This window comes from Centroberyx affinis, unplaced genomic scaffold, assembly GCF_046629955.1.
Source record: "Centroberyx affinis isolate AG114_WGS23_722 - 3 ecotype Tasmania unplaced genomic scaffold, CSIRO-AGI_Caff_v1 ptg000863l_1, whole genome shotgun sequence".
Classification (NCBI taxonomy): Eukaryota; Metazoa; Chordata; class Actinopteri; order Beryciformes; family Berycidae; genus Centroberyx; species Centroberyx affinis.
Genome location: NW_027279457.1, coordinates 136,521 through 161,532, shown reverse-complemented (window position 1 = coordinate 161,532; position 25,012 = coordinate 136,521). Strand labels below are relative to the sequence as shown.

The following is a 25,012-nucleotide window of genomic DNA, read 5'->3' as shown; positions in this document are numbered from 1 at the left end:
TTTAATGAGTTCAGTTCAATCCCATTCAAATTAAGTTCAATTAAAAATTTTTTCCATGGCATGCATAAAAACATATTTAAGTCACATTGATTTTGATAGCTAACTTTCTACATCAAACACACATTTAACAATAAATGCCCAAAAATGTATAAAAGGTTTATTTATATATCAAAAGCATTATTTTAACTTCCTGGAGAACAGCATAGTTTTACAGATTACTTAATGGCGTACCAGTAGGTTTACATAAATATTCCAGTAATAATACCATCATAGGTTTTTGAACCCCCCTCCCCTCCCATCACATAAAACCTGCAACTTCAAGCTTTCAAGGTTTATGGTCCAAGGTGGCCACTTTTCAACAGTCCCTCATCACATTATGTCCCGCCCCAACATCCTGTATCAACCAGAAATATGTTGAATTACAGAAGAAAGACACAAACCTTTGTGACTTTAAAAGAACAAACACTATGTAGATATAAAGATTTACCTACACATGTGGTCAGCTTTACTCCTGTCCATATGCTCATGTCAGTAGAGCATTTTCTTCCTGGCAGTGACCATATCAGTTTGAGGCCCCATGGAGCCCTTAAATCAGTGCTTATGAGATTTACGTTCATCAAGACAAATTGCCATAGAAATAAACATATATTGAAAATCTTGCAACAGTTAACATCGACTCACACTAACAACTTGCCCACTGGCTAAAGAGCAGACTGTTCAAATTTTAAGAACAAGTGAAAAAAAGATCTACTAAAACTTGTATCCCTTTTTTATATCGATATATTGACTTATGAACATTTTTTTCTCCTCTTGCAATCTCAATATATTGACTTATGAACAGGTGAAGAAAGAAAATAATATAGGTATAGAAATGCATATGGAAATGAAGATGCTGCATCAAATCTGCTGCCTGTAGAGCTATGGAAGTGTTACATATGGAGCATAAAACAATCACCACCCTCATTTTTATAACAGTTTTTCCCATAAAAGAGGGATTTACTCTATCGGACACAGAGACACTGAGCCTTTCTTAAACCAGAAGCCCGGGTAGAGGGGCTCAGTGAATTTGGCCTTGAAAGTGTGTATGTGGCTCAACTTTCCAGACAAAACACTGTAATAATCCAGAGTGCCACCTTCCCAGTTCAGAAACAATGCTATTTTCTGGGAGGGGTCAGATACTTTAATACTGGTGGCCGTCTCATGCCAGGCAGTGTATTCTGTCTTCGAGCAATTCAGACTCCAGGACATCTCATTGCATCCCAGGCCACAGCTACTGTCCCATCCTCTTCGACTGACTCCTCGATATGCCACTCCGATGCCGACCGACCCTCTCCACTCCACCTCCCAGTAGCACAGGCCGGTCAAACCCTCTTCACAAAGCACCTGAGTCCTGTTAAACCTGTCTGGGTGGTCAGGATACGAGACTTTCTCTTCCGCCTTCTGTTTAGTTTTTGCTTTCCTGTTCCTTTCGGACAGAACGAGCCTCCTGCTTGCTGTGTTTTCATCAAACGTCAGAGCAACACCATCTGATAGAGAGACAGAGAAACACAATTCAGCATTTGGGTTTAGTTTAAGTTTAGTTTATTTGTACAGTAAAAACGAAAGGAAGTGATAAGAAAACCACTGCTGATAAATATGATGATAAAAACAGAGAACAAATGCTAATTAGTCACTTTTACAGGTGAGAGAAAAACCTGAAAAACCCCAATGAGCTTAACAGCTTGAACATCTCACCTCAACACAAAACAGAAAGAAATGAACAAACAAAACAACAAAAAATCAAGGTGACAACAAAGACAACTATATTAGATAACAGAATTAAATGACAACAAAACACAACAGTGTTGAAACAAACATTTTAACTGATCTTGCATGAAGTATCAGTACCAGTGAAGTTTGGCCACAAAGGCACAATCTCTATTTTTGACCCTCATTTTAAAGTTAACCTTGTCAGTGATCAGCCTGGTGTCTGAAGGCTGCTGAAATAATGAAGAACAATTCCAGTAAGAGACTTACACTTCTTCATCCCTGGCTTTAACCGATGCCCGCCACCATGGTCCAAACTGTACAAAATGCAGACATGTGTTAGACACAGACATCTGGACTGATGCTCATATTCAGCTATTTCTTCATGTGTTCTTAAAGTCACAATAGAACCACATTTTGAGAGCATCTTGCTTCGTTAATGTGATGTATTTCCTGTTGAAACAGGATGTTGGGGCAGAGGAGGGATAATTCAAAAGTTTAAACCAATGGGACATCAGTTAGGCAGAGAAAGGCAGTTTTATTTGATGGAGGGGAGGAGAGTATGAACACCAGAGAAGGTAAATTACAGCATAGAGCGCAGACAAGTCCATCATGCTTAGCTGAAGTTACAGGGGCAGGAATCAGATTTGTTTCAACTTCACTGGCTTCCAAAATCTCTGACCTGGCAGGAAGACAGGTTACCAAAACTCTGTCCAAAAAATGAGCTACTTGTGAGTCCATGTGACTTTTGTTTACAAACCCTGGTTTGCATGAACTTGGTCAGTATGAACCTAACAAAGTTAACTTCTCCACTATGTTTGGGACAATATAAAACTAACTGAAGGTGTGATCGCATCCCTCCTGCCTCACACACACACACACACACACACACACACACACACACACACACACACACACACACACGATTTAGGATGGCAGGGTGGAACAGTGTATGGAGAGAAATGCTGTACCCAAAGCTCACAGATTTGATCTCCACATCAGCCATGTGTCCTATCAAAACATCCTTCAGCACGACACCGAACCCCTAGCTGCTCACTCAGCTGTGTAAATGTACACACAGATTCACACACATCCAACACCTCACTTCACCTGAGTGTCTCCAGGCTGAATTGTGGATCTTCAGCTATAGCAGAGAGCATCGTCACTCCAGAGTCTCCTGGGTGATTGTAGCTCAGATCCAGCTGTTTCACTTTGGAGGTTCTGGACTTCAGAGCTGAGGCCAGAAAATCACAGCCAGTCTCTGTCACCTGACAACCTGATAGCCTGCAGACCACACACACGCACATGCACACACACACGCACACACACACACACACACACAAGAGACAAACATTTAGAGCATTGGCTTCTCTCTAGTTATTTTCAAAGGAAATGATGCACTGTTAATGAAAATCTGTTATTTAAATTTCAACAACAATCTGTTGTTTCAACAACCCGTTGTTTTAATTTCAGATGCTGTAATTGCCTGTAAAATATGTGGAATTAGAGTATACAATCTAATGGATGTCATTGGTGTTAATTGGGAACCCCACATTACTATGTCATTCAGCCATCAATTTAAAGTAAAATACAATAGGTCTTCAATCATTTCTGCAGGTATCACAGACATTTTGTTCACACCCCTTGTGAACAAAAGGACTCTAACAGTGTAAAAAAGCAAAAAGGTCAATCATGGTAAATGGATATCCAATATAGTTTTTCCTTTTTAAATGACTGTCATGTATGACACTATTGGTTGAATGTATTTGTGAGGGATTGTTAGCAGGGAAGTTACACAGTGGGAATTTGGTGAAAGCAGTGAGTATAAACGACTATGGTGGAAGTCAAGTCATGTAGTGTGCATTGTAGGCTCCTATAGTACAGCACATCACACTGTGCACAATCTCGGAACCCATCGTCTATCCGTCTGACGACGATTAGACTCTGGGGGTGACGGCCAATATTTTGGGGTTTCCGGTGTAGCCAGCGGACATCCAGGCCAAGACTTCCTCTTCCGTGCGCCGGTCATTGTTTACAGTCCGATTAGCAACTTGAGACACGAGAATGGAATTGGAATTGAGAGACGATGTCTCATATGCAGATATCTGTTTATAGAGATTAGCCGAAATGTCCTCCAGACCTAAAAAACTTGTGAAACAATCCGGTCGTAGACGTCGTCTCTTGACCGCCGCACGGAAGAGGAAGTCTTGGCCTGGATGTCCGCTGGCTACGCTGGAAACCCCAAAATATTGGCCATCGCCCCTAGAGTCTAATCGTCATCAGACGGACAGACGATGGGTTCTGAGATTGCACTGTGCATGACCTCCCTGTGAAGGCAAATCATGATAAAACTTCAACCACCCCTCTGTGAATGTAAACTCATTCATTATCAAATAGTTAACAGGCAGTTGAACGGCTTAATCCTTTCTACCTCTCTCATTTCCAGCTCTCATTTTCTTTCTTAACATTTCTCTGTAACTAGTCCATACCCGGGGATGCGTGCGCCACAACTCCACGCAGACTTGCCAAAAATGCTCATAAACAGCGTAAATTTGGGAAAATGGAAAAATCAGCTTCGTCAGTCCCTGCCTATGCCAATGCTCAATGCCCATGTGCAGTTTCAGATTGATTGGTCAACCCACTGAGGAGCAAAATGGATGCGGACAGACAGATGGACAGAGTTTTCCTCATTTTATATTAGGATACATGGTTGTTATAGGTATAGCCATGATTATTTTGTTACCTACATTGTCAAGGCACAATGGCTGAGACCCTTGGTGGTTTGTATTTTTGGTGCTCCAGTAATTTAATCCTGTTGTACTGCTGCATTCATTTTAAATTGTGATGAGGCTAAATGCCTAAATTCTAATAGTTAGCTTGTTAAATATTAAATATTGAAATATATTTTTGATACATGATAGCTGTGTTTATTCTACCTTTACCATCAGCCATCTGCCACTATAAAATCTAAATGTAAAATGCACTTACTTGAGAATCTCCAGTCTGCAGTTTAGACTCTTGAGGCCACCAGAGAGCAGCTCCACGCCTGAATCCAGCAGGTCGTTATGACTCAGGTCCAGCTCTGTCAGATTAGAGGAGCAGGAGCTGAGGACTGAGGAGGCCAGACCTGCACAGGCTTCCTTGGAAAGGTCACACCAACTCAGCCTGTGAAAAGATGTATAAAATCAGAGGCCCATTCAGAAATACAGGCTGTGGGAAACTCTTGTTGGCTGAAAATAACAAAGTATCTCTGAAACAAATAACAGAGCATCTCCGAAAAAATGTCATTACTGTACTTTTGATTGTTTTCAACCTTGTTAATATCTATCTGTCCTTTTAACACTTAGTCAAAAGGACAGATCATCAAATTCTAACCAATTTCATAATCTATATGGGATTCCATCTTGAAGTAAATAAGTGGAATATATACCAATTTCAGAAAATATTACAATGCATTTAAAATATCTACATGAACATAATCTCAACAAAAGTACTATACTGCCACTTGCAGAAACCTAAGAAACCAGTGTTACCAGCAGGACCAAGTAAATAACACCTCAACACCTCAGAAGATGAGTAAACAATGGTGTCATTGATAGTTTTATGTGTTCATTTTTGTTCCATACCGCTTATTGACCTAACTTCTCAGCTATTGACTGAATAGCAAGGTAAATGAAATATTTGAAATCACTTACAAAGCAGTTGTGGAGACTTTGACCACTGGCAGCATCCCCAGAAGAACCTGCTCTGATTTCAAGTATGTTTTCAGATCAAACACATCCAGCTTCTCATTTGATGTCAGCAACACAAAGGTCAGTGCTGACCACTGGGAGAGGGAGAAATTTTTATATGCGAGACTTCCTGAGCTCAGGCCGTTTTTGATCTCTTCCACAAGAGAATGGTCATTCAGTTCATTCAGACAGTGGAACAGATTGATGTTTTTATCTGCATTTTTGGTCTCTCCCCTGATCTTCTCCTTGATGTACTCAGTTGTTTTTTTGTAGGTCTCAGAGCTGTTTTCTGTCTTTTTGTTGGTCTCAGAGCTGTTTTCTGTGTTTTTGTTGTCTTCTGTCTTTGTCAGCAGCTCTTGCAGAGGTCTCTGATTGGTCTCCAGTGAAAGGCCAAGGAGGAAGCGGAGGAACAGGTCCCAGTCTCCCTTATCGCTATTTAAAGCCTTGTCCACAGCGCTCTTATAGAAGTCAGATGCAGGCAGCTCTGCAACTGTGGAGTCTGGTATGGTAAGCACATTTTCACCTTTGTTATTGAATGTGAGAAAGACATGAACAGCAGCCAGAAACTCCTGAATGCTCATATGAACAAAGCAGAACAGCTTCTGTTTGTACAGCCCACGATCATCTCGTGAGATCTGTGTAAACAACCCAGAGTACACTGCAGTTGCTATGATATCAATGCCACGTTCTGCCAGGTCTTCTTCAGTGAAGACCAGGTTTCCTTTCTCCAGCTCTTCAAAAGCCAGTTTCCCCAGAGACAGAATGGTTTTCATGTTCTTTGTATTCCAGCATGAATCTGTGTCAGATCTCTCATCTGCCTCAGATCTCTTATCTGTCTCAGATCTTTCATTGGTCTCAGATCTCTCATCTGTCTCAGATCTCTCATCGGTCTCAGATCTCTCATTGGTCTCAGATCTCCCATCTGTCTCACCTGTACTATACTTGACATTACACTGTCCACATTGTAACAAAAGAAAGCGCATGTAAATGTCAGTCAGAGTCTTGGGCATCTCTTCTTCTTGATTTGTGCTCATCAAGTCCCCTTCTTCTTGTTTTTTGCTCATCAAGCCCTCCAGAACTGTTGCAGTGATCCAACAGAAGACTGGGATGTGGCACATAATGTAAAGGCTCCTTGATTTCTTCACATGTGAGATGATTCTCTCGGCCAGGTCCTCATCGCTGAATCTCTTCCTGAAGTAGTACTCCTTTTGTTCATCATTGAATCCCCGCACCTCTGTAACACGGTCAACATTTTCAGCAGGGATAAGATTGGATGCTGCAGGTCGGGAGGTGATCCAGATTTGAGCTTTGGAAAGTAGATTTCCCTGGATGAGGTTTGTCAGCAGAGTGTTCACTGAGGTTGGTTTTGTCACATCTGTCCAGGGCTGACTATCACTGAAGTTCAGATCAAGCCGACACTCATCCAGACCATCCAGGACAACCAGAATTTGGTAGTTGTCATAGTTGGAGATTTCTGATGTCTTCATTTCCGGGAAGAACTGATGAATAAGTCCCTCCAAACTGTATTCTTCCTCTTTTCTCAAATTCAGCTCCCGGAAAGGAAATGGAAATGTATAAAATGTGTCCTGGTTGGCCACACCCTCAGCCCAGTCCAGCATGTACTTCTGTGAAGCAATTGTTTTTCCAATGCCCGCTATTCCATTTGTTAGCACAGTTCTGATTTCTTTATTTTGTCCAGATGCAGGTTTGAAGATGTCAGAATATGTTTTAGGTGTTTCTTGTCTCACTAGTTTGAATAATGCCTCTTGAGTCTGTCTGGACCCGTGCTGACTATTTACCTCTCCACCATCTCCCTCTATGATGTAGAGATCGGTGTAGATGTCATTCAGAAGAGCAGAATTTTCCTGCTTAGCGATCCCCTCTGACACACGTTGAAATTGCGCCTTTACCTGAGATTTGAGATTCCGTTGGCTGACAATATCAGGCCTCTCTGTATGAAAACACAACAGAAAGGAAATGAAGAGATACTGCAGATGCAAAATAGTAAACAGTTATGATGAAATGTTTGTTTAGGGTGCGATCAAACCTGCAGTTCACTTCCTTGCATTTTTGAATTTGGTTTGTTTCGGTTCACACTGCCTAATTACAAATGAACCACAAAAATAACATGGACTCAAAAGTAGCTTGTTTATTGGACAGTTTTAGTAACCTGAAATTCTGTGAGGTTAGAGATTTTGGCAGTGAGGGGTCAAAACAAATGTGATTCTTGTCCCTGTAACTTTAACTGAGCATGATGGATGATGTCTGTGCCCTTTACCATAATTTACCATCTCTGGTGTTCATACCAGTTCATAGCACACAACAAAAAAGCTGAATATAAGCATCAGCTGACACTGCTGTTTGCCCTCGGGTCATTTTGTTACCTTGCAAGCATGAATAACTGCTGGCTATAGATGTCAACATCTGTCTCCTTGTACCCATAAAATGTTGCATTTAGGGGTTGTTTCCTGTAGTGTGTGCAGATTACGTTCTCACTCATAAATTGCACCACAGTTTGTATTTTCAGGTGGTTTTGATGTGGTTATTTGGTGCCACCTGAGATCCAATGGCATTGTTCTCACCTGACCAAACAAACCTAAATAAGGAAACGCTCCAGAGTTTGACTAAACCTCCCCATACACGCTTGGTGTGAACGCACCCTCAACTCTGCTTGATGAAGCTTTGACAGCCTCATCTTCACCCATAAGCTTACCTCGTATTTCTGTCACCCTGTCGACAATTTCACAGAGCTGTTTGGCGGCTGAAGGTTGGGAGGTTATCCAGAGACGGGCAGAGGGAAGCAGATTCCCCTTGATGAGGTTGATCAGTAGCACATTCAGTGAGGCTGGCTCTCTGACATCTGTCAAGGTGTCATTGTTGTCAAGAGGAAGTTGACATTCATCCAAACCATCAAAGATAAACAGAACTTTGAGCTCTTCATAGTTGGAGATCACAGATTCTTTGGTTTCTTTAAAGAAATGATTGAGAAGTCCCACCAAACTGATTTTTTCCTCTTTTTTCCTATTTAGCTCAGAGAACTTGAGTAGAAATATAAGTTCTGTAGCGTCTTTGCCTTTGCCAAAGAATTTGTCTGTCAGCCAACCTATAGGCCTAAATGAAGCTGACGTCTTGTTTCCAGCCCAGTCTCGTGTGAATTTCTGTACACAGAAGGATTTTCCAATGCCAGCCTCTCCAATAGTAAGTACAGTTCTGATTGTTTGATCTTTTTCATGTTTGAAGATATCAGAGGTCTGTATTGGTGAAGTCACTGGTCTCTTCGATTTTGTCTTAGTCTCTCCTGTTGCATGTTCATCATTGACCTCACGACTCCTCTTCTCTTTTATGATGTGTTCTATGTTTTTCTGGTTAGGATGAGGTGTGTCTACAACTTGAGGGATTTCTTTAAAAAACCTTTTCTTCAGGTTTGATGCTAGTTGCTGCTGGTGCTTCATAGACTCTGAATAAAACCCCCCCCCAAAAAACAGAGTGGAAAACATTATTATCAGGTCTAAACAAAAGATAAATTAAAATAGCTAACAGCCACGACAGTGTTGAAAAACAGCCTGGATCAAGTAACAAAAGTGGTCCTTTAAACATGGTAAACTATATCTAAATGAAGTGGAAGGAGGGGGGACTAGGTGTAAATGCACTTTTCTGTCCCTGTTGAATTGTTGAAGATGTTACCATTGTGCAAAAATAATAAAAATATTCATAACTATATACAGTATATGTATACAGTATAGATATTCCTTAATACGTCATTGTCATAGATACCAGGTTTTTCCTGCACTTGCTGACTTATTTGATGTAAAATGATGCTGATGTAATCAGGTAATCACTGTTACTCAATCCTTGGAGGTGTGTGTGCTAAAACATGAAGACATTCTACCAAGTCAAAATATTTCTTAAACATATCACTGACCACTGTCATGATAAAATATTAGAGTTATGAAAATATGTTTGAAGGCACTGTTAGTGTGCAGTTAGATTCATACCTCGATATTCTGTTACTTTATCAATGAACTCAGGAGGAATCTTCTCAACCGCTGAAGGTCGGGAGATTATCCAGAGACGAGCAGAGGGAAGCAGTTTCCCCTTGATGAGGTTTGTCAGTAACACATCCATCGAGGCTGGCTGTGTGATATCAGTCAAGTCCTCATTGTTGTTAAATTCAAGAGGAAGTTGACATTCATCCAAACCATCAAGGACAAATGTTACTTCACACTTGTCATAGTTGGGAATTCCTGCTTGTTTGGGTTCCATGAAGAAATGATGAAGCAGTTCTTCCAAGCTTTGAACTTTGTCTCTTCTTGAATTCAGCTCCCCAAAATGGAGTGGAAATAGCAACTCTATGTTTTGATTGGATTTTCCTTGTGCCCAGTCCATCATGAACATCCTTGCTTGAAATGTTTTACCAATACCAGCCACTCCCTTCGTTAGCACTGTTCGGATTTTCTCTCCCCCTGAGGGTTTAAATATTTCAGCATATTGGGTTTGTGTTCGTTGTCGTTGGCCTTCCTGGTTGTTTTTCACTGATTGTATGATGAAGAGTTCAGTGTCAATCTCTTTTTGATGCATTTCCTTTACATGCTGATCCATGATTCTCTTTTTCAGATCTGCTGTGAGTTTCTTCTTTGGCTCCTCTAAATGAATAGAGAAAATACAATAGAGATGACTGAGGGCCTCAAAAGAAAACAGTAAACAGTGAATGTTTTCTATTCTGGAACAAAATCATGGCTGTTATGGAATACAGTGTCATATGAATTATTTATTTACAGTGATCATATTATGTATTGTATTAAACTTTTATTGTCAGGTAGACTTCTTAACACTTCTGACTGTGCATTGAGTGGAGGGCGGGACATCTACGTGCCATTGCTGATTTTCCAGTTTCTTTGTCATGAGCCAATCACATCCCTGGTTAATATAAAAGCATTTGGCCATTGCCATTTCATTTCAGTACAGAAACAGTGTGAGAATTGGAAATGTAACTGCAGAGTTGCACAATCTTTTTCTCTCTTGAAATTTAAATTGCCATTTCAAAATTATTAACCACAAAGCCAGGCAAGTCTTTGAAAATCAAATGTAAAACAGATTTTCTTTGGGAATGTGCATACTACTACATCAACATTCAAAAGTAAATTGGTTTATTGAATTACAATTTTAATGGTTTTAATGCTGCACACATAACCCCATATTTACTAAGAGTAGTGCAGTAGTAAGCAGTAGTGCACACAAAAATGTTTTTTGCTAGAAAATAGAAAATGGCGTCACCTATGAGGAAGAGAAGACACAAGTTCTTTCAAACTTAATTATAAAGTTTGTGGAGGAAGCAAACAAATACACTTAAAAATGTGTGTGTGTGTGTCTGTGTGTGTGAGAGAGCGCACATGTGTGTCTGTGTATGATTTAAGCTAGTATACCAGTAGCACTCTAATCTCAATATAAAATTTAATATTATATAATATGATACTTCCATGAGCACACTATTGTGGTACTGAACAGACAGTGATTATCTGTCCTATCTATGTTAATTTAGCTTGTCTGGTGTCCATACCAGTAAAGAACACATTAAGAAACACACCCTCAGTTTTGATTTATGAAGCTTCATAAAGCAAAACCTCACCCATAAGCTCACCTCGTATTTCTGTCATCCTGTCTACAAATTCACCACGGAGCTGTTTGGCGGCTGAAGGTCGGGAGGTTATCCAGAGACGGGCAGAGGGAAGCAGATTCCCCTTGATGAGGTTGGTCAGTAGCACATCCAGTGAGGCTGGCTCTCTGACATCAGTCAAGGTGTCATTGTTGTCGAAGTCAAGAGGAAGTTGACATTCATCCAAACCATCAAAGATAAACAGAACGTTGAGCTCTTCGTAGTTGGAGATCACAGATTGTTTGGTTTCTTCAAAGAAATGATTGAGAAGTCCCACCAAACTGATTTTTTCCTCTTTTTTCCTATTTAGCTCAGAGAACTTGAGTAGAAATATAAGTTCTGTAGGATCTTTGCCTTTGCCAAAGAATTCCTCTGTCATCGAGCCTCTAGCCCTAAATGAAGCTGACGTCTTGTTTCCAGCCCAGTCTCGTGTGAATTTCTGTACACAGAAGGATTTTCCAATTCCAGCCTCTCCAATAGTAAGCACAGTTCTGATTGTTTGATCTTTTTCATGTTTGAAGATATCAGAGGTCTGTATTGGTGAAGTCACTGATTTCTTCGATTTTGTCTCAGTCTGTCCTGTTGCATGTTCATCATTGACCTCACGACTCCTCTTCTCTTGTAAGATGTGTTCTATGCTTTTCTGGTTAGGATGAGGTGTGTCTACAACTTGAGGGATTTTGTCAATAAACCTGTTCTTTAGGTTTGATGCTAGTTGCTGCTGGCGCTTCACAGACTCTGAATAAAAAAAAACAAAAATCAGGTGGAGAACATTATTATCAGGTCTAAACAAAAGAAAAATTAAAATAGCTAACAGCCACTACAGTGCTGAAAAACAGCCTGGATCAAGTAACAAAAGTGGTCCTTTGAACATGGTAAACTATATCTAAATGAAGTGGAGGGAGGGGGGACGAGGTGTAAATGCACTTTTCTGTCCCTGTTGAATTGTTGAAGATGTTGCCATTGTGCAAAAATAATAAAAATATTCATAACTATATATATAAACAAATATATATATTTATACAGTATCAATATTCCTTAATACGTCATTGTCATAGATGCCAGTTTTTTCCTGCACTTGCTAATGAAAATTAAACCAAAAAGAAAAATATTTCCAGTCTGACATAAAATGATGCTGATGTAATAATCAGGCAATCACTGTTTTGTGAAGGCATTAACCAATTCAAAACATCTCTTTAAACATATCCACTGACCAAAGTCATGATGAAGATTTGTGTCAATTTTAGAGCATGTTATGAAAATATGTTGTAAGGTACTCTCAGTGTGCAGTTAGATTCATACCTTGACATTCTGTGACTTTATCAATGTACTCAGGAGGAATCTTCTGAACCGCTGAAGGTCGGGAGATTATCCAGAGACGAGCAGAGGGAAGCAGTTTCCCCTTGATGAGGTTTGTCAGTAACACATCCATTGAGGCTGGCTGTGTGATATCAGTCAAGTCCTCATTAAAGTCAAGAGGAAGTTGACATTCATCCAAACCATCAAGGACAAAAGTTACTTTACTTTCATTATAGTTGGAAATTCCTGCTTGTTTGGGTTCCATGAAGAAATGATGAAGCAGTTCTTCCAAGCTTTGAACTTTGTCTCTTCTTGAATTCAGCTCCCCCAAATGGAGTGGAAATAACAACTCTGTGTTTTTGTTGGAGTTTCCTTGTGCCCAGTCCACCATGAACTTTCTTGCTTGAAATGTTTTACCAATATCAGCCACTCCCTTCATTAGCACTGTTCGGATTTTCTTTCCCTCTGACTTTTTAAATATTTCAGCATATTTGGTTTGTGTTAGTTGTTGTTTGTGTCCCTGGTTGTTTTTCACTGATTGTACGATGTAGAGTTCTGTGTCAGTTTCATTTTGACTCATTTCCTCTTCATACTGATTCAGGATTCTCTTTTTCAGATCTTCTGTGAGTTTCTCCTTTCCATCCTTCACTAAATTAATAGAGAAAATACAATAGAGATGATTGAGGGCCGTAAAAGAAAACAGTAAACAGTGAATGTTTTCTATTCTGGAACAAAATGATGGCTGTTATGGAATGCAGTGTCATATGAATTATTTATTTACAGTGATCATATTATTTATTGCATTAAACCTTTATTGTCAGGTAGACTTCTTAAGACTTCTGACTGTGCATTGAGTGAAGGGCGGGACATCTACGTGCCATTGCTGATTTTCCAGTTTCTTTGTCATGAGCCAATCACATCCCTGGTTAATATAAAAGCATTTGGCCATTGCCATTTCATTTCAGTACAGAAATAGTGTGAGAATTGGAAATGTAACTGCAGAGTTGCACAATCTTTTTCTCTCTTGTAATTTAAATTGTCATTTCAAAATTATTAAACATAAAGCCAGGCAAGTCTTTGAAAAACAAATGCAAAATGGATTTTCTTTGGGAATGTGCATACTACTACATCAACATTCAAAAGTAAATTGGATTATTGAATTACAATTTGAATGGTTTTAATGCTGCACACATACCCCCATACTTACTAAGAGTAGTGCAGCAGTAAGCAGTAGTGCACACAAAAATGTTTTTTGCTAGAAAATAGAAAATGGCGTCACCTATGAGGAAGAGAAGACACAAGTTTCCCCAAACTGAATTATAAGTGTTTGTGGAGGAGGCAAAGAAATACACTTAAAAGTGTGTGTGTGAGAGCGCATGTGTGTCTGTGTATGATTTAAGCTAGTATACCACTAGTATAGTACATATAATATATTATAATATAATACTTCCATGAGCACACTATTGTGGTGCTGAACAGACAGTGATTATCTGTCCTATCTATGGGACGGGGAGAATGTAGGGATTACACATCTTTATCCTAACACCCACCCACACCTTTGGTCTCTGTTTGACTTCACCTCAGCAGCCTGCTGTGTTATGAATGAATCGTGGGTTGACATTTGCTAATCCTGCTATGGACAAGAAATGAACTTGGGGGGGTGTGTTCATCTGCTGCTTGTAGATTCCAAGTCCAGCGTTATTTCTTCCATGACAGACAGAATTGCATGGTGGCAACCCATACCTATTTTTCACCTCATCTTCTGACATCCCAGATAGGGTAATGCATATAGAAAACACTCTCTTTTCGTGATCTTCCTCTCTCTCTGTTTCTCCATTAACATCAGAACAGCAGTCATTCAGCGCAAAAATGAAGACATGCTTTCTCTGGGAGTTAAATATTGTGTGTAATCAGAGGTGAAATTAGCGCTTTCTGGTTTAGTAAATCAGGCAGAGGGATTAATTTGAATAATTTTAATAATCCTCCCCTATGTATAGTTTTCATCAATGAAAAAATGATCGTTGTCTTGCTACGACATAATGCTAATCGTGGTTCTGTTGGGTTCAGCTAGCCAAATGCCAAAGAGTGGAACCTGCCTCTCCCCCATCACTGGAAGTTGCATTTCATCTGACATGGCGTATTCCAGTCCGTGTAACTTAAGATAAGCACGATGGATTGTCTGCACTCTTTGCTGTAATTAGGTTGTCTGGTGTCCATAACAGTTAAGAACACATTAAGAAACACACCCTAAGTTTTGCTTTATGAAGCTTCATAAAGCAAAACCTCACCCATAAACTTACCTCGTATTTCTGTCACCCTGTCGACAAATTCACCACGGAGCTGTTTGGCGGCTGAAGGTCGGGAGGTTATCCAGAGACGGGCAGAGGGAAGCAGATTCCCCTTGATGAGGTTGGTCAGTAGCACATCCAGTGAGGCTGGCTCTCTGACATCAGTCAAGGTGTCATTGTTGTCAAAGTCAAGAGGAAGTTGACATTTATCCAAACCATCAAAGATAAACATAACGTTGAGCTCTTCGTAGTTGGAGATCACAGATTCTTTGGTTTCTTCAAAGAAATGATTGAGAAGTCCCACCAAGCTGATTTTTTCCTCTTTTTTCCTATTTAGCTCATTGAACTTGAGTAGAAATATAAGTTCTGTAGGATCTTTGCCTTTGCCAAAGAATTCCTCTGTCATCCAGCCTATAGCCCTAAATGAAGCTGACGTCTTGTTTCCAGCCCAGTATCGTGTGAATTTCTGTACACAGAAGGATTTTCCAATGCCAGTCTCTCCAACAGTAAGCACAGTTCTGATTCTTTCATCTTTTTCATGTTTGAAGATATCAGAGGTCTGTATTGGTGAAGTCACTGGTCTCTTTGATTTTGCCTCAGTCTGTCCCGTTGCATGTTCATCATTGACCTCACGACTCCTCTCCTCTTTTATGTGTTCTATGTTTTTCAGGTTAGGATGAGGTGTGTCTGCAACTTGAGGGATTTTGTCAATAAACCTGTTCTTTAGGTTTGATGCTAGTTGCTGCTGGCGCTTCATAGACTCTGAATAAAAAAAACAAAAAAACAGAGTGGAGAATATTATTATCAGGTCTAAACAAAAGATAAATTAAAATAGCTAACAGCCACCACAGTGTTGAAAAACAGCCTGGATCAAGTAACAAAAGTGGTCCTTTGAACATGGTAAACTATATCTAAATCAAGTGGAGGGAGGGGGGACGAGGTGTAAATGCACTTTTCTGTCCCTGTTGAATTGTTGAAGATGTTGCCATTGTGCAAAAATAAAAATATTCTTAACTATATACAGTATCAATATTCCTTAATACATCATTGTCATAGATACCAGTTTTTTCCTGCACTTGCTAATGAAAATTAAACCAAAAAGAAAAAGATTTCCAGTCTGACATAAAATGATGCTGATGTAGTAATCAGGCAATCACTGTTTTGTGAAGGCATTAACCAATTCAAAACATCTCTTTAAACATATCACTGACCACTGTCATGATAAAATATTAGAGTTATGAAAATATGTTTTAAGGCACTGTTAGTGTGCAGTTAGATTCATACCTCGACAGTCTGTGACTTTATCAATGAACTCAGGAGGAATCTTCTCAACCGCTGAAGGTCGGGAGATTATCCAGAGACGAGCAGAGGGAAGCAGTTTCCCCTTGATGAGGTTTGTCAGTAACACATCCATGGAGGCTGGCTGTGTGATATCAGTCAAGTCCTCATTAAAGTCAAGAGGAAGTTGACATTCATCCAAACCATCAAGGACAAATGTTACGTCACACTCGTCATAGTTGGGAATTTCAGCTTGTTTGGATTCCTTGAAGAAATGATGAAGCAGTTCTTCCATGGTTTGAACTTTGTCTGGTCTTGAATTCAGCTCCCCCAAATGGAGTGGAAATAACAATTCTATGTTTGTGTTGGATTTTTCTTGTGCCCAGTCCACCATGAACTTTCTTGCTTGAAATGTTTTACCAATACCAGCCACTCCCTTCGTTAGCACTGTTCGTATTTTCTTTCCCTCTGGATGTTGAAATATTTCAGCATATTTGGTTTGTGTTAGTTGTTGTTGGTCTCCCTGGTTGTTTTTCACTGATTGTACGATGTAGAGTTCTGTGTCAGTTTCATTTTGACTCATTTCCTCTTCATACTGATTCAGGATTCTCTTTTTCAGATCTTCTGAGAGTTTCTCCTTTCCATTCTTCACTAAATTAATAGAGAAAACACAGTACAGATGATACCGGGACTTCAGAAAAGCAGTAAACAGTGAATGTTTTCTATTCTGGAACAATATGATGGCTGTTATGGAAAACAGTGTCATCATATGATGTATTTTTTTTTATTAAACTTGAAGTTAAATATATGGGAGACCAGAGAGGCAAGAGAAACAACTGCAGGATTCTCTTGGGGATCCAATTTCTAAGTTCCATCAATTTTTTTTTCTCCCTATCTCAGTGTATAATGACTTGAGAACAGGTGAAAAAAAAGCTTTGCCAGGATCCTAAGTTCTACCAATTGTTTTTCTCTTGTCTTTATCTCAACATATTGATTTATGAACAGGTGAAGAAAGAAAATATAATATTTTAACATTACTCATCATGGTATAGAAATGCATCTAGAAATGAAGACGCCACATCAAATCTGCTGAATGACTGATGGCCAGTCGATGATGATAATGTTAATGTAAAAGCATTGCCATTCATTTCAGCAGAGAAACAGTGTGAAAATATGGAAATGTCACTGAAAAGTTGCATAATCTTTTTCTCTTTTGAAATTTTAATTGCCATTTGAAAATTATTACCATGAAGTGGAGCTGAAAATCAAATGTAAAATGGATTTTTTTTTAAATGTGCATACTGAACATGACAGAAGCCCTGAGAGGCAAGGGGAAAAAGAAAAAGTTTACGGTCAATGTCGGCCAAAACCTAAGTTTATCTTGTGTACGAGTTAGTATCTCATACGTTCAGTTTTGTGTCAGACAAATTTTCTGTCATATGCAACTCTATGGGCCACTGTAGCATGCTGAAAAAATTAAGGCTCCAAATAAACTGCCATCCAAAGTCCATCTTTGACTATTCAACGTACAACGTACATATTATCAATCCATACACACAGTTTACTAATCCGTGGATACAGATTTCCACATACATTTTTTTTTTTCACCAGGTGACCCCTGCAGGGCTCCCTAGTTAGGCTATGATTTTGCCAACACTATTGCTCTCACACAGTAAGCCCTGTGCAGTCAGAGTCAGGCCCTGGGACAGCGACCAACCCGAGAGCGGCCATGACAGTTTATAGAAGCATTCAATGGACAGACCTTAGATTTCCATTATGATTAACAGCAGGCTAATTAATTGAGACAGTAAAACCCTGAAAGGCAAGATGTAAAATAAATAAATAAATAAATGAATAAATAAAATATAATGCAGTCAGTGTCAGCCAAAACCTAAGTTTATCTTGTACATACGTACGTTTGCCTCTCAGGGCTTCAAAAGCAAATTAAATTATTGAATTACAATTTTTATGGTGAGGAATTTTCACCTGTGAGGAAGAGAAGACACAAGTTTTCCCAAACTGAATTATAAGTGCTTGTGGAGGAGGCAAATAAATACACTTAAAAGTGTGTGTGTGTGTGTGTGTGAGAGCGTGTATCTGTGTATGATTTAAACTAGTATACCAGTAGCACTCTCATCTCAGCATAAAACTTAAAATTATATAATATAATACTTCCATGAGCACACTATTGTGGTGCTGAACAGACAGTGATTATCTGTCCTATCTATGGGACGGGGAGAATGTAGGGATTACACATCTTTATCCTAACACCCACCCACACCTTTGGTCTCTGTTTGACTTCACCTCAGCAGCCTGCTGTGTTATGAATGAATCGTGGGTTGACATTTGCTAATCCTGCTATGGACAAGAAATGAACTTGGGGGGGTGTGTTCATCTGCTGCTTGTAGATTCCAAGTCCAGCGTTATTTCTTCCATGACAGACAGAATTGCATGGTGGCAACCCATACCTATTTTTCACCTCATCTTCTGACATCCCAGATAGGGTAATGCATATAGAAAACACTCTCTTTTCGTGATCTTCCTCTCTCTCTGTTTCTCCATTAACATCAGAACAGCAGTCATTCAGCGCAAAAATGAAGACATGCTTTCTCTGGGAGTTAAATATTGTGTGTAATCAGAGGTGAAATTAGCGCTTTCTGGTTTAGTAAATCAGGCAGAGGGATTAATTTGAATAATTTTAATAATCCTCCCCTATGTATAGTTTTCATCAATGAAAAAATGATCGTTGTCTTGCTACGACATAATGCTAATCGTGGTTCTGTTGGGTTCAGCTAGCCAAATGCCAAAGAGTGGAACCTGCCTCTCCCCCATCACTGGAAGTTGCATTTCATCTGACATGGCGTATTCCAGTCCGTGTAACTTAAGATAAGCACGATGGATTGTCTGCACTCTTTGCTGTAATTAGGTTGTCTGGTGTCCATAACAGTTAAGAACACATTAAGAAACACACCCTCAGTTTTGCTTTATGAAGCTTCATTAAGCAAAACCTCACCCATAAGCTCACCTCGTATTTCTGTCACCCTGTCAAATTCACCACGGAGCTGTTTGGCGGCTGAAGGTCGGGAGGTTATCCAGAGACGGGCAGAGGGAAGCAGATTCCCCTTGATGAGGTTGGTCAGTAGCACATCCAGTGAGGCTGGCTCTCTGACATCAGTCAAGGTGTCATTGTTGTCGAAGTCAAGAGGAAGTTGACATTCATCCAAACCATCAAAGATAAACAGAACTTTGAGCTCTTCATAGTTGGAGATCACAGATTGTTTGGTTTCTTCAAAGAAATGATTGAGAAGTCCCGACAAACTGATTTCTTTCTCTTTTTCCCAATTTAGCTCAGAGAACTTGAGTAGAAATACAAGTTCTGTAGCATATTTGCCTTTGCCCAATTTGTCTGACAACCAGCCTAAATGCCAATATAAAGCTGAAAGTTTTTTTGCCCAGTCTCGTGTGAATTTCTGTACACAGAAGGATTTTCCAATGCCAGTCTCTCCAATAGTAAGCACAGTTCTGATTGTTTGATCTTTTTCATGTTTGAAGATATCAGAGGTCTGTATTGGTGAAGTCACTGGTCTCTTCGATTTTGTCTTAGTCTCTCCTGTTGCATGTTCATCATTGACCTCACGACTCCTCTTCTCTTTTATGATGTGTTCTATGTTTTTCTGGTTAGGATGAGGTGTGTCTACAACTTGAGGGATTTCTTTAAAAAACCTTTTCTTCAGGTTTGATGCTAGTTGCTGCTGGTGCTTCATAGACTCTGAATAAAAAACAAAAAACAAAACCAGAGTTGAGCACATTATTGATTATCAGGTCTAAACAAAAGATAAAGTAAAATAGCTAACAGTCACTGCAGTGTTGAAAAACAGCCTGGATCAAGTAACAAAAGTAAACTAAAATTGTTGAGGTTGTTGAGGGTTATGACTGTTATATCTAAATGAAGTGGAGGGGGGGGGAGTGGTAAATGCACAGTCACCTTTCTGTCTCTGTTGAATTGTTGAAGATGTTACCATTGTGCAAAAATAATAAAAAAGATTCATAACTATACTGTATACATATATATATATATATATATATATATATATATATATATATATCAGTTATATATATCAGTTATATATACATCAGTTATAGATTCCAGTTTTTTCCTGCACTTAAGGATGAAAAGTAAATCAAAAAGAAAAAATATTTCCAGTCTGACATAAAATGATGCTGATGTAATAATCAGGTAATCACTGTTTTTCAATTCCTGGAGGTGTGTGTGCTAAAACATGAAAACATTCTACCAATTCAAAACATCTCTTTAAACATATCCACTGACCACTGTCATGATGAAGAATTGTGTCTATTTTTAGAGTATGAGTTATAAAAAAATGTTACTGTCAGTGTGCAGCTAGATTCTTACCTCGACATTCTGTTACTTTATGAATGTACTGAGGAGGAATCTTCTGAACCGCTGAAGGTCGGGAGATTATCCAGAGACGAGCAGAGGGAAGCAGTTTCCCCTTGATGAGGTTTGTCAGTAACACATCCATGGAGGCTGGCTGTGTGATATCAGTCAAGTCCTCATTGTTGTGAAAGTCAAGAGGAAGTTGACATTCATCCAAACCATCAAGGACAAATGTTACTTCACACTCGTCATAGTTGGGAATTTCAGCTTGTTTGGTTTCCTTGAAGAAATGATGAAGCAGTTCTTCCAAGCTTTGAACGTCTCTACTTGAATTCAGCTCCCCAAAATGGAGTGGAAATAGCAACTCTATGTTTTGATTGGATTTTCTTTTTGCCCAGCCCACCATGAACATCCTTGCTTGAAATGTTTTACCAATACCAGCCACTCCCTTCGTTAGCACTGTTTGTATTTTTTTTCCCTCTGGATGTTGAAATATTTCAGCATATTTGGTTGGTTTTAGTTGTTGGTCTTCCTTTTTATTTTTCCCTGATTTTACAGTGTAGAGTTCTGTGTAAATCTCATTTTGATGCATTTCCTCTTCATACTGATCCAGGATTATCTTCTTCAGATCTGCTGCAAGTTTCTTCTTTGCATCATTTTCTGAATTAATAAAGAACATACAGTACAGATGATACAGTAATATAAAAAAAAGGCAGTAAACGTGAATGTTTTCTATTCTGGAACAATATTATAGCTGTTATGGAAAACAGTGTCATATGATGTATTAAACTTTAGTGAAACGCATGGAATGAAAAATTGCGGGATTCTCTTGGGGGATCCTGTTTCAGTCCAATTATTTTTCTCCCTATCTCAATATAATGATTTGAGAACAGGTGAACAAAGTTTTGCCATTATCCTGCAACAGCAGCTGAATTCTCCTGCTCTCTCCATACCTCCAGAGGAAAGAGTGTCTGTGGATGAAAGACTGTTGTGGTAGTTCTGTCTGCTGAATAAAGCTTAGCTTGCCAAGGTAACACCCATGGGTCCTGTTTTGACAAAACTGCTGATGGGCCAGTAGACAGTGATAATGATGTGGAAATCTACTTGCAAATTTTGTTTGTGCAAATTTGCAGAAATTAAAATTTGAAAATGATTAACTATAAAGCTAGGCAAGTCTTTGAAAGTCAAATGTAAAATGGATTTTCTTTGGGAATGTGCCTACTAGTACATGAACATTCAAAAGCAAATTGGATTATTGAATTCCAGTTTTAATTGGAATTTTAAATTTGGAAAATTGGAAGCTGATATTGCAGTGTCAGTACAAATTCATTGTTTTTTTGTAAACTTACCCTTCCAAGTCTTGCCTGATTGGTCTCCCTGGGCAGACTGGCCTCTGTGGCCAAAACGACAAGAAGTTAGGCACACACACACACACACACACACACACACACACACACACACACACACACACACACACACACACACACACACACACACAAGCACTCCTCCAGGGTTAGTAATTGCTACCCTTGCTCAGTGGCCTCAAAGGAAAAATCCACCCTGAAACACATTTATCACTGTTAAAAAAACAGCAGTGATGTACATTGCATTTGGTGTTGGTGTTTTTGTTTGGTTGTGTATTTTTCTTAATTCTACAGATAATGTAAATGTAGATGACGCAATATCACATCAAGATATTTCCAGTGCAGCTACAATGGAGTATGATTAGCAGACAATGTTTCAGCAATCTAAAACATTAAAGGAAAAGGCTGGTGTTTTTTAATGCATTTCTTACCGTCAACAAATCCTATGAAAATAACAAAATCAATTTAATAAGCCGACCGTAAACATGTTTTTCATGTCAGGAAAGTAGTTCCATAGCACCGAAAATATTCCCTGGCGTAATGAAGAATTTGTTCCCATTTGAATTTGATTTGGTAATAAGTACAATAGCCTGACTTTTCATGGTAACAGTTAGCGATTTTTAAAATTGAAACTATGTCTTTGTGAGCTGTGTTTAAAGGTTTTTAGCTTACAGTTGGAGCCAATGACTTCTGGATTGAAGGCTAAAAAGGGAACGTGGGAAGTCGGAAAGTAATGGGAGTAGAGCAAACGCATTGTTGATTTTGTTATTTTCATAGGATTTGTTGACGATAAGAAATGTATTTAAAAACACCAGCGTTATCCTTTAACAAAAAATGTCAGGTTTTTGTGTCAGTCCCTCAGAATCAAAGAGCAAGGACTTCTTTCTAGATTTACCATTTTGCACCGACGTTCAACAATCATTGAATAGGCAGAGATTCCAATTTCTGTACCTCATAGACCAGAATGCAATGCAGCCACAAGACAAGACATGTTGTGTGTCATTTTTCTCCCCTGGAAAATGTCGCTCTCGCTCTCTTACTGTCGGTATTGCTGTCTCCACCTACACATACTGAATGCAGCAATTTCAGGCTCTGTTCTGTAGGGGTTGTCAAAAGGCATTCTGGGAAATGAAGGAAATCACCAACTCAACTGTATCCTACTATAAAATGAGGAAAACTGTCTGGCTGTCTGTCTGTCTGCATCCATTTTGCTCCTCAATGAGTTGGCCAGTCAATCTGAAACTGCACATGGGAATTGAGCATTGGCATAGGCAGGGACTGACGAAGCTGATTTTTCCATTTTCCCAAATTTACGCTGTTTATGCACATTTTTGGCAAGTCTGCACATAGCTGTGGCGTGCAGGACTAGTATGGACTAGTTTCTCTGTAACAACACACACCCATATTGTCAGTATTTCCTACCTTGGGTCAGTCTGTGGTTCTTTCCAGAAGTCCAGTGGGTCATCGTTGGACCTGTCACTGTTCATGGGAACACTGCCAGGTAGAGGAGCACTGAGATGAAATACATCTACTTTGTTAATTTCTTTGACCTAGTGTCTTCCATTTGTGTCTCTCTCTCTCTCTCTCTCTCTCTCTCTCTCTCTCTCTCTCTCTCTCTCTCTCTCTCTCTCTATCTCTATCTCTCTCTGTTCCTCTCTCTCTCTCTGTATTTCTTTGTAACAACACACACCCATATTGTCAGCATTTCCTACCTTGGGTCAGTCTGTGATCCTTTCCAGAAGTCCAGTGGGTCATCGTTGGACCTGTTACTGTTCATGGAAACACTGCTAGATAGGTCTGGTCTCTGCATCATCACATCACTGCTGGGCTTTGAGCTGAAAAGCATGTCCCTTGGTAATTTGTTTCACTTCGTGTCTTCCACTCATGTTCTTTTTCACTGTTTCTTTGAATTTGTCTCTGTCAACACACCAACACCATCACAGTTTCCTACCATGGTTCAGTCTTTAAATCTGCATTCCTGAAGTTGAGTGGGTCATCCTTGGACCTGTCACTTTTCATAGCAACAACACTAGATACAGGTGAGACTGGTCTGTGCTCCTGGAGTGGGCTTCAACACAGAGAAACACATTTTTACAGTGACAAACTTCATCAACATCACTGTTGAGCTTTGAGGTGGACTATATCACTGCTTTCAGGTTAAAACCTTGTATCTCCAAAAGTGTCACATTTTCAGGAATTAAAACAAACAGACTTAGGTTGCGGCCACACTGATCCATCAGAAAAGGGACAGAATTACTGATGGATGTCGGTTGGGCTGTTTTGGAACGTCAATGTGTTTGCCACTATTTAAGAAAAAAAAAAACACACCTCTGATTTGCTAAACGGACTGCGACGAATCCGTCCATTTAGCAAGTCTAGCTGCAATGTACTTCTTCTGGGGATCTCCGGAACTGTTGTATGGGCTAACAAACTTTACCCGATTTTCTACTGGCATGGGGGTGAGTAGATAATGACTGAATTTTCATTTTTGGGTGAGCTACTCCTTTAAACATCACTGTTCCATTTTGTGATGGAATATATCACAGAGTTATGTCCAGTAAAGAAGAGTGCACCAATTTGAACTTCCAAATCCAGCCTAATTTGAATTTCTGCCCATTTTTTACAATTACCATGTACCGGAGTTGTTTTCTGTGCTGTTTGGAATTGAATGGGAATGAGACCGAGAGGAATGGCAAAACTGACTTTAAAACATCTGTTGCACATGCATGTAAAAACTGTCACAATTAACATGAAAGGAATGTAAAATGTAAAAAATGAGCAAAAACTCAAATCATGCTGGAACTGTCCTTTAACTTCTGTGACTTTCTCATGCCCTCACTTTCTCTGTCTCTGTAACAACACACCGACATCATCACCATTTCCTACCTTGGTTCAGATTCTAAATCTTTGTTCCTGAAGTTGAGTGGTTCATCCTTAGACCTGTCACTTTCCAGTGAAACATCACTAGGTGCAGGTGAGACTGGTCTCTGCTCCTGGAGTGGGCTTCAACACAGAGAAACACTTTTTTACAGCGACAAACTTAAACATCACAGCTTGTGGAATACTGTATATTACTGCTGTCATGTGAAAACCTTGTATCTCCAAAAGTGTCACATTTTCAGGAATTACAACAAACAGACTTAGTGCTTGATTTACTGGGCATGCATGTTTTCTTTTTCTTTTTAAAGATCATTTTACAGTGACAAAATGTAACATTACTGTAGAGCTTTGAGGTGAAATCCATGTCTCTGGCT

At 39.4% G+C, this 25,012-nt stretch overlaps 1 protein-coding gene across 1 annotated transcript; it reads right to left on the bottom strand.

Moving 5' to 3' along the window:
* Positions 1-23,604, bottom strand: LOC139645447 (uncharacterized). Its single transcript, XM_071521161.1, has 13 exons — positions 23,471-23,604; positions 23,181-23,252; positions 19,021-19,160; positions 16,002-16,052; positions 14,730-15,479; positions 12,433-12,483; positions 11,116-11,868; positions 6,415-7,428; positions 5,442-6,309; positions 4,735-4,911; positions 2,857-3,030; positions 2,017-2,063; positions 1-1,526 (listed from the first exon to the last, which is right to left on the bottom strand). Exons 1-13 carry the CDS (start codon positions 23,602-23,604, stop codon positions 997-999), a joined length of 4,761 nt encoding a protein of 1,586 aa, XP_071377262.1. The 3' UTR covers positions 1-996.
* Positions 23,605-25,012: the final 1,408 nt, after the last annotated feature.

What these genes read in the sequence shown, in the direction of transcription:
- LOC139645447 (XM_071521161.1), bottom strand. Translation starts at nt 23,604, where the DNA reads ATGCTTTTCAGCTCAAAGCCCAGCAGTGATGTGATGATGCAGAGACCA. An exon ending in AAAGTCTCCACAACTGCTTT is followed by an intron (nt 4,912 to 5,441) that starts GTAAGTGATTTC and finishes ATCTTTTCACAG; the next exon opens with GCTGAGTTGGTGTGACCTTT. An exon ending in TTCAGCCTGGAGACACTCAG is followed by an intron (nt 2,064 to 2,856) that starts GTGAAGTGAGGT and finishes CATTTTGTACAG; the next exon opens with TTTGGACCATGGTGGCGGGC.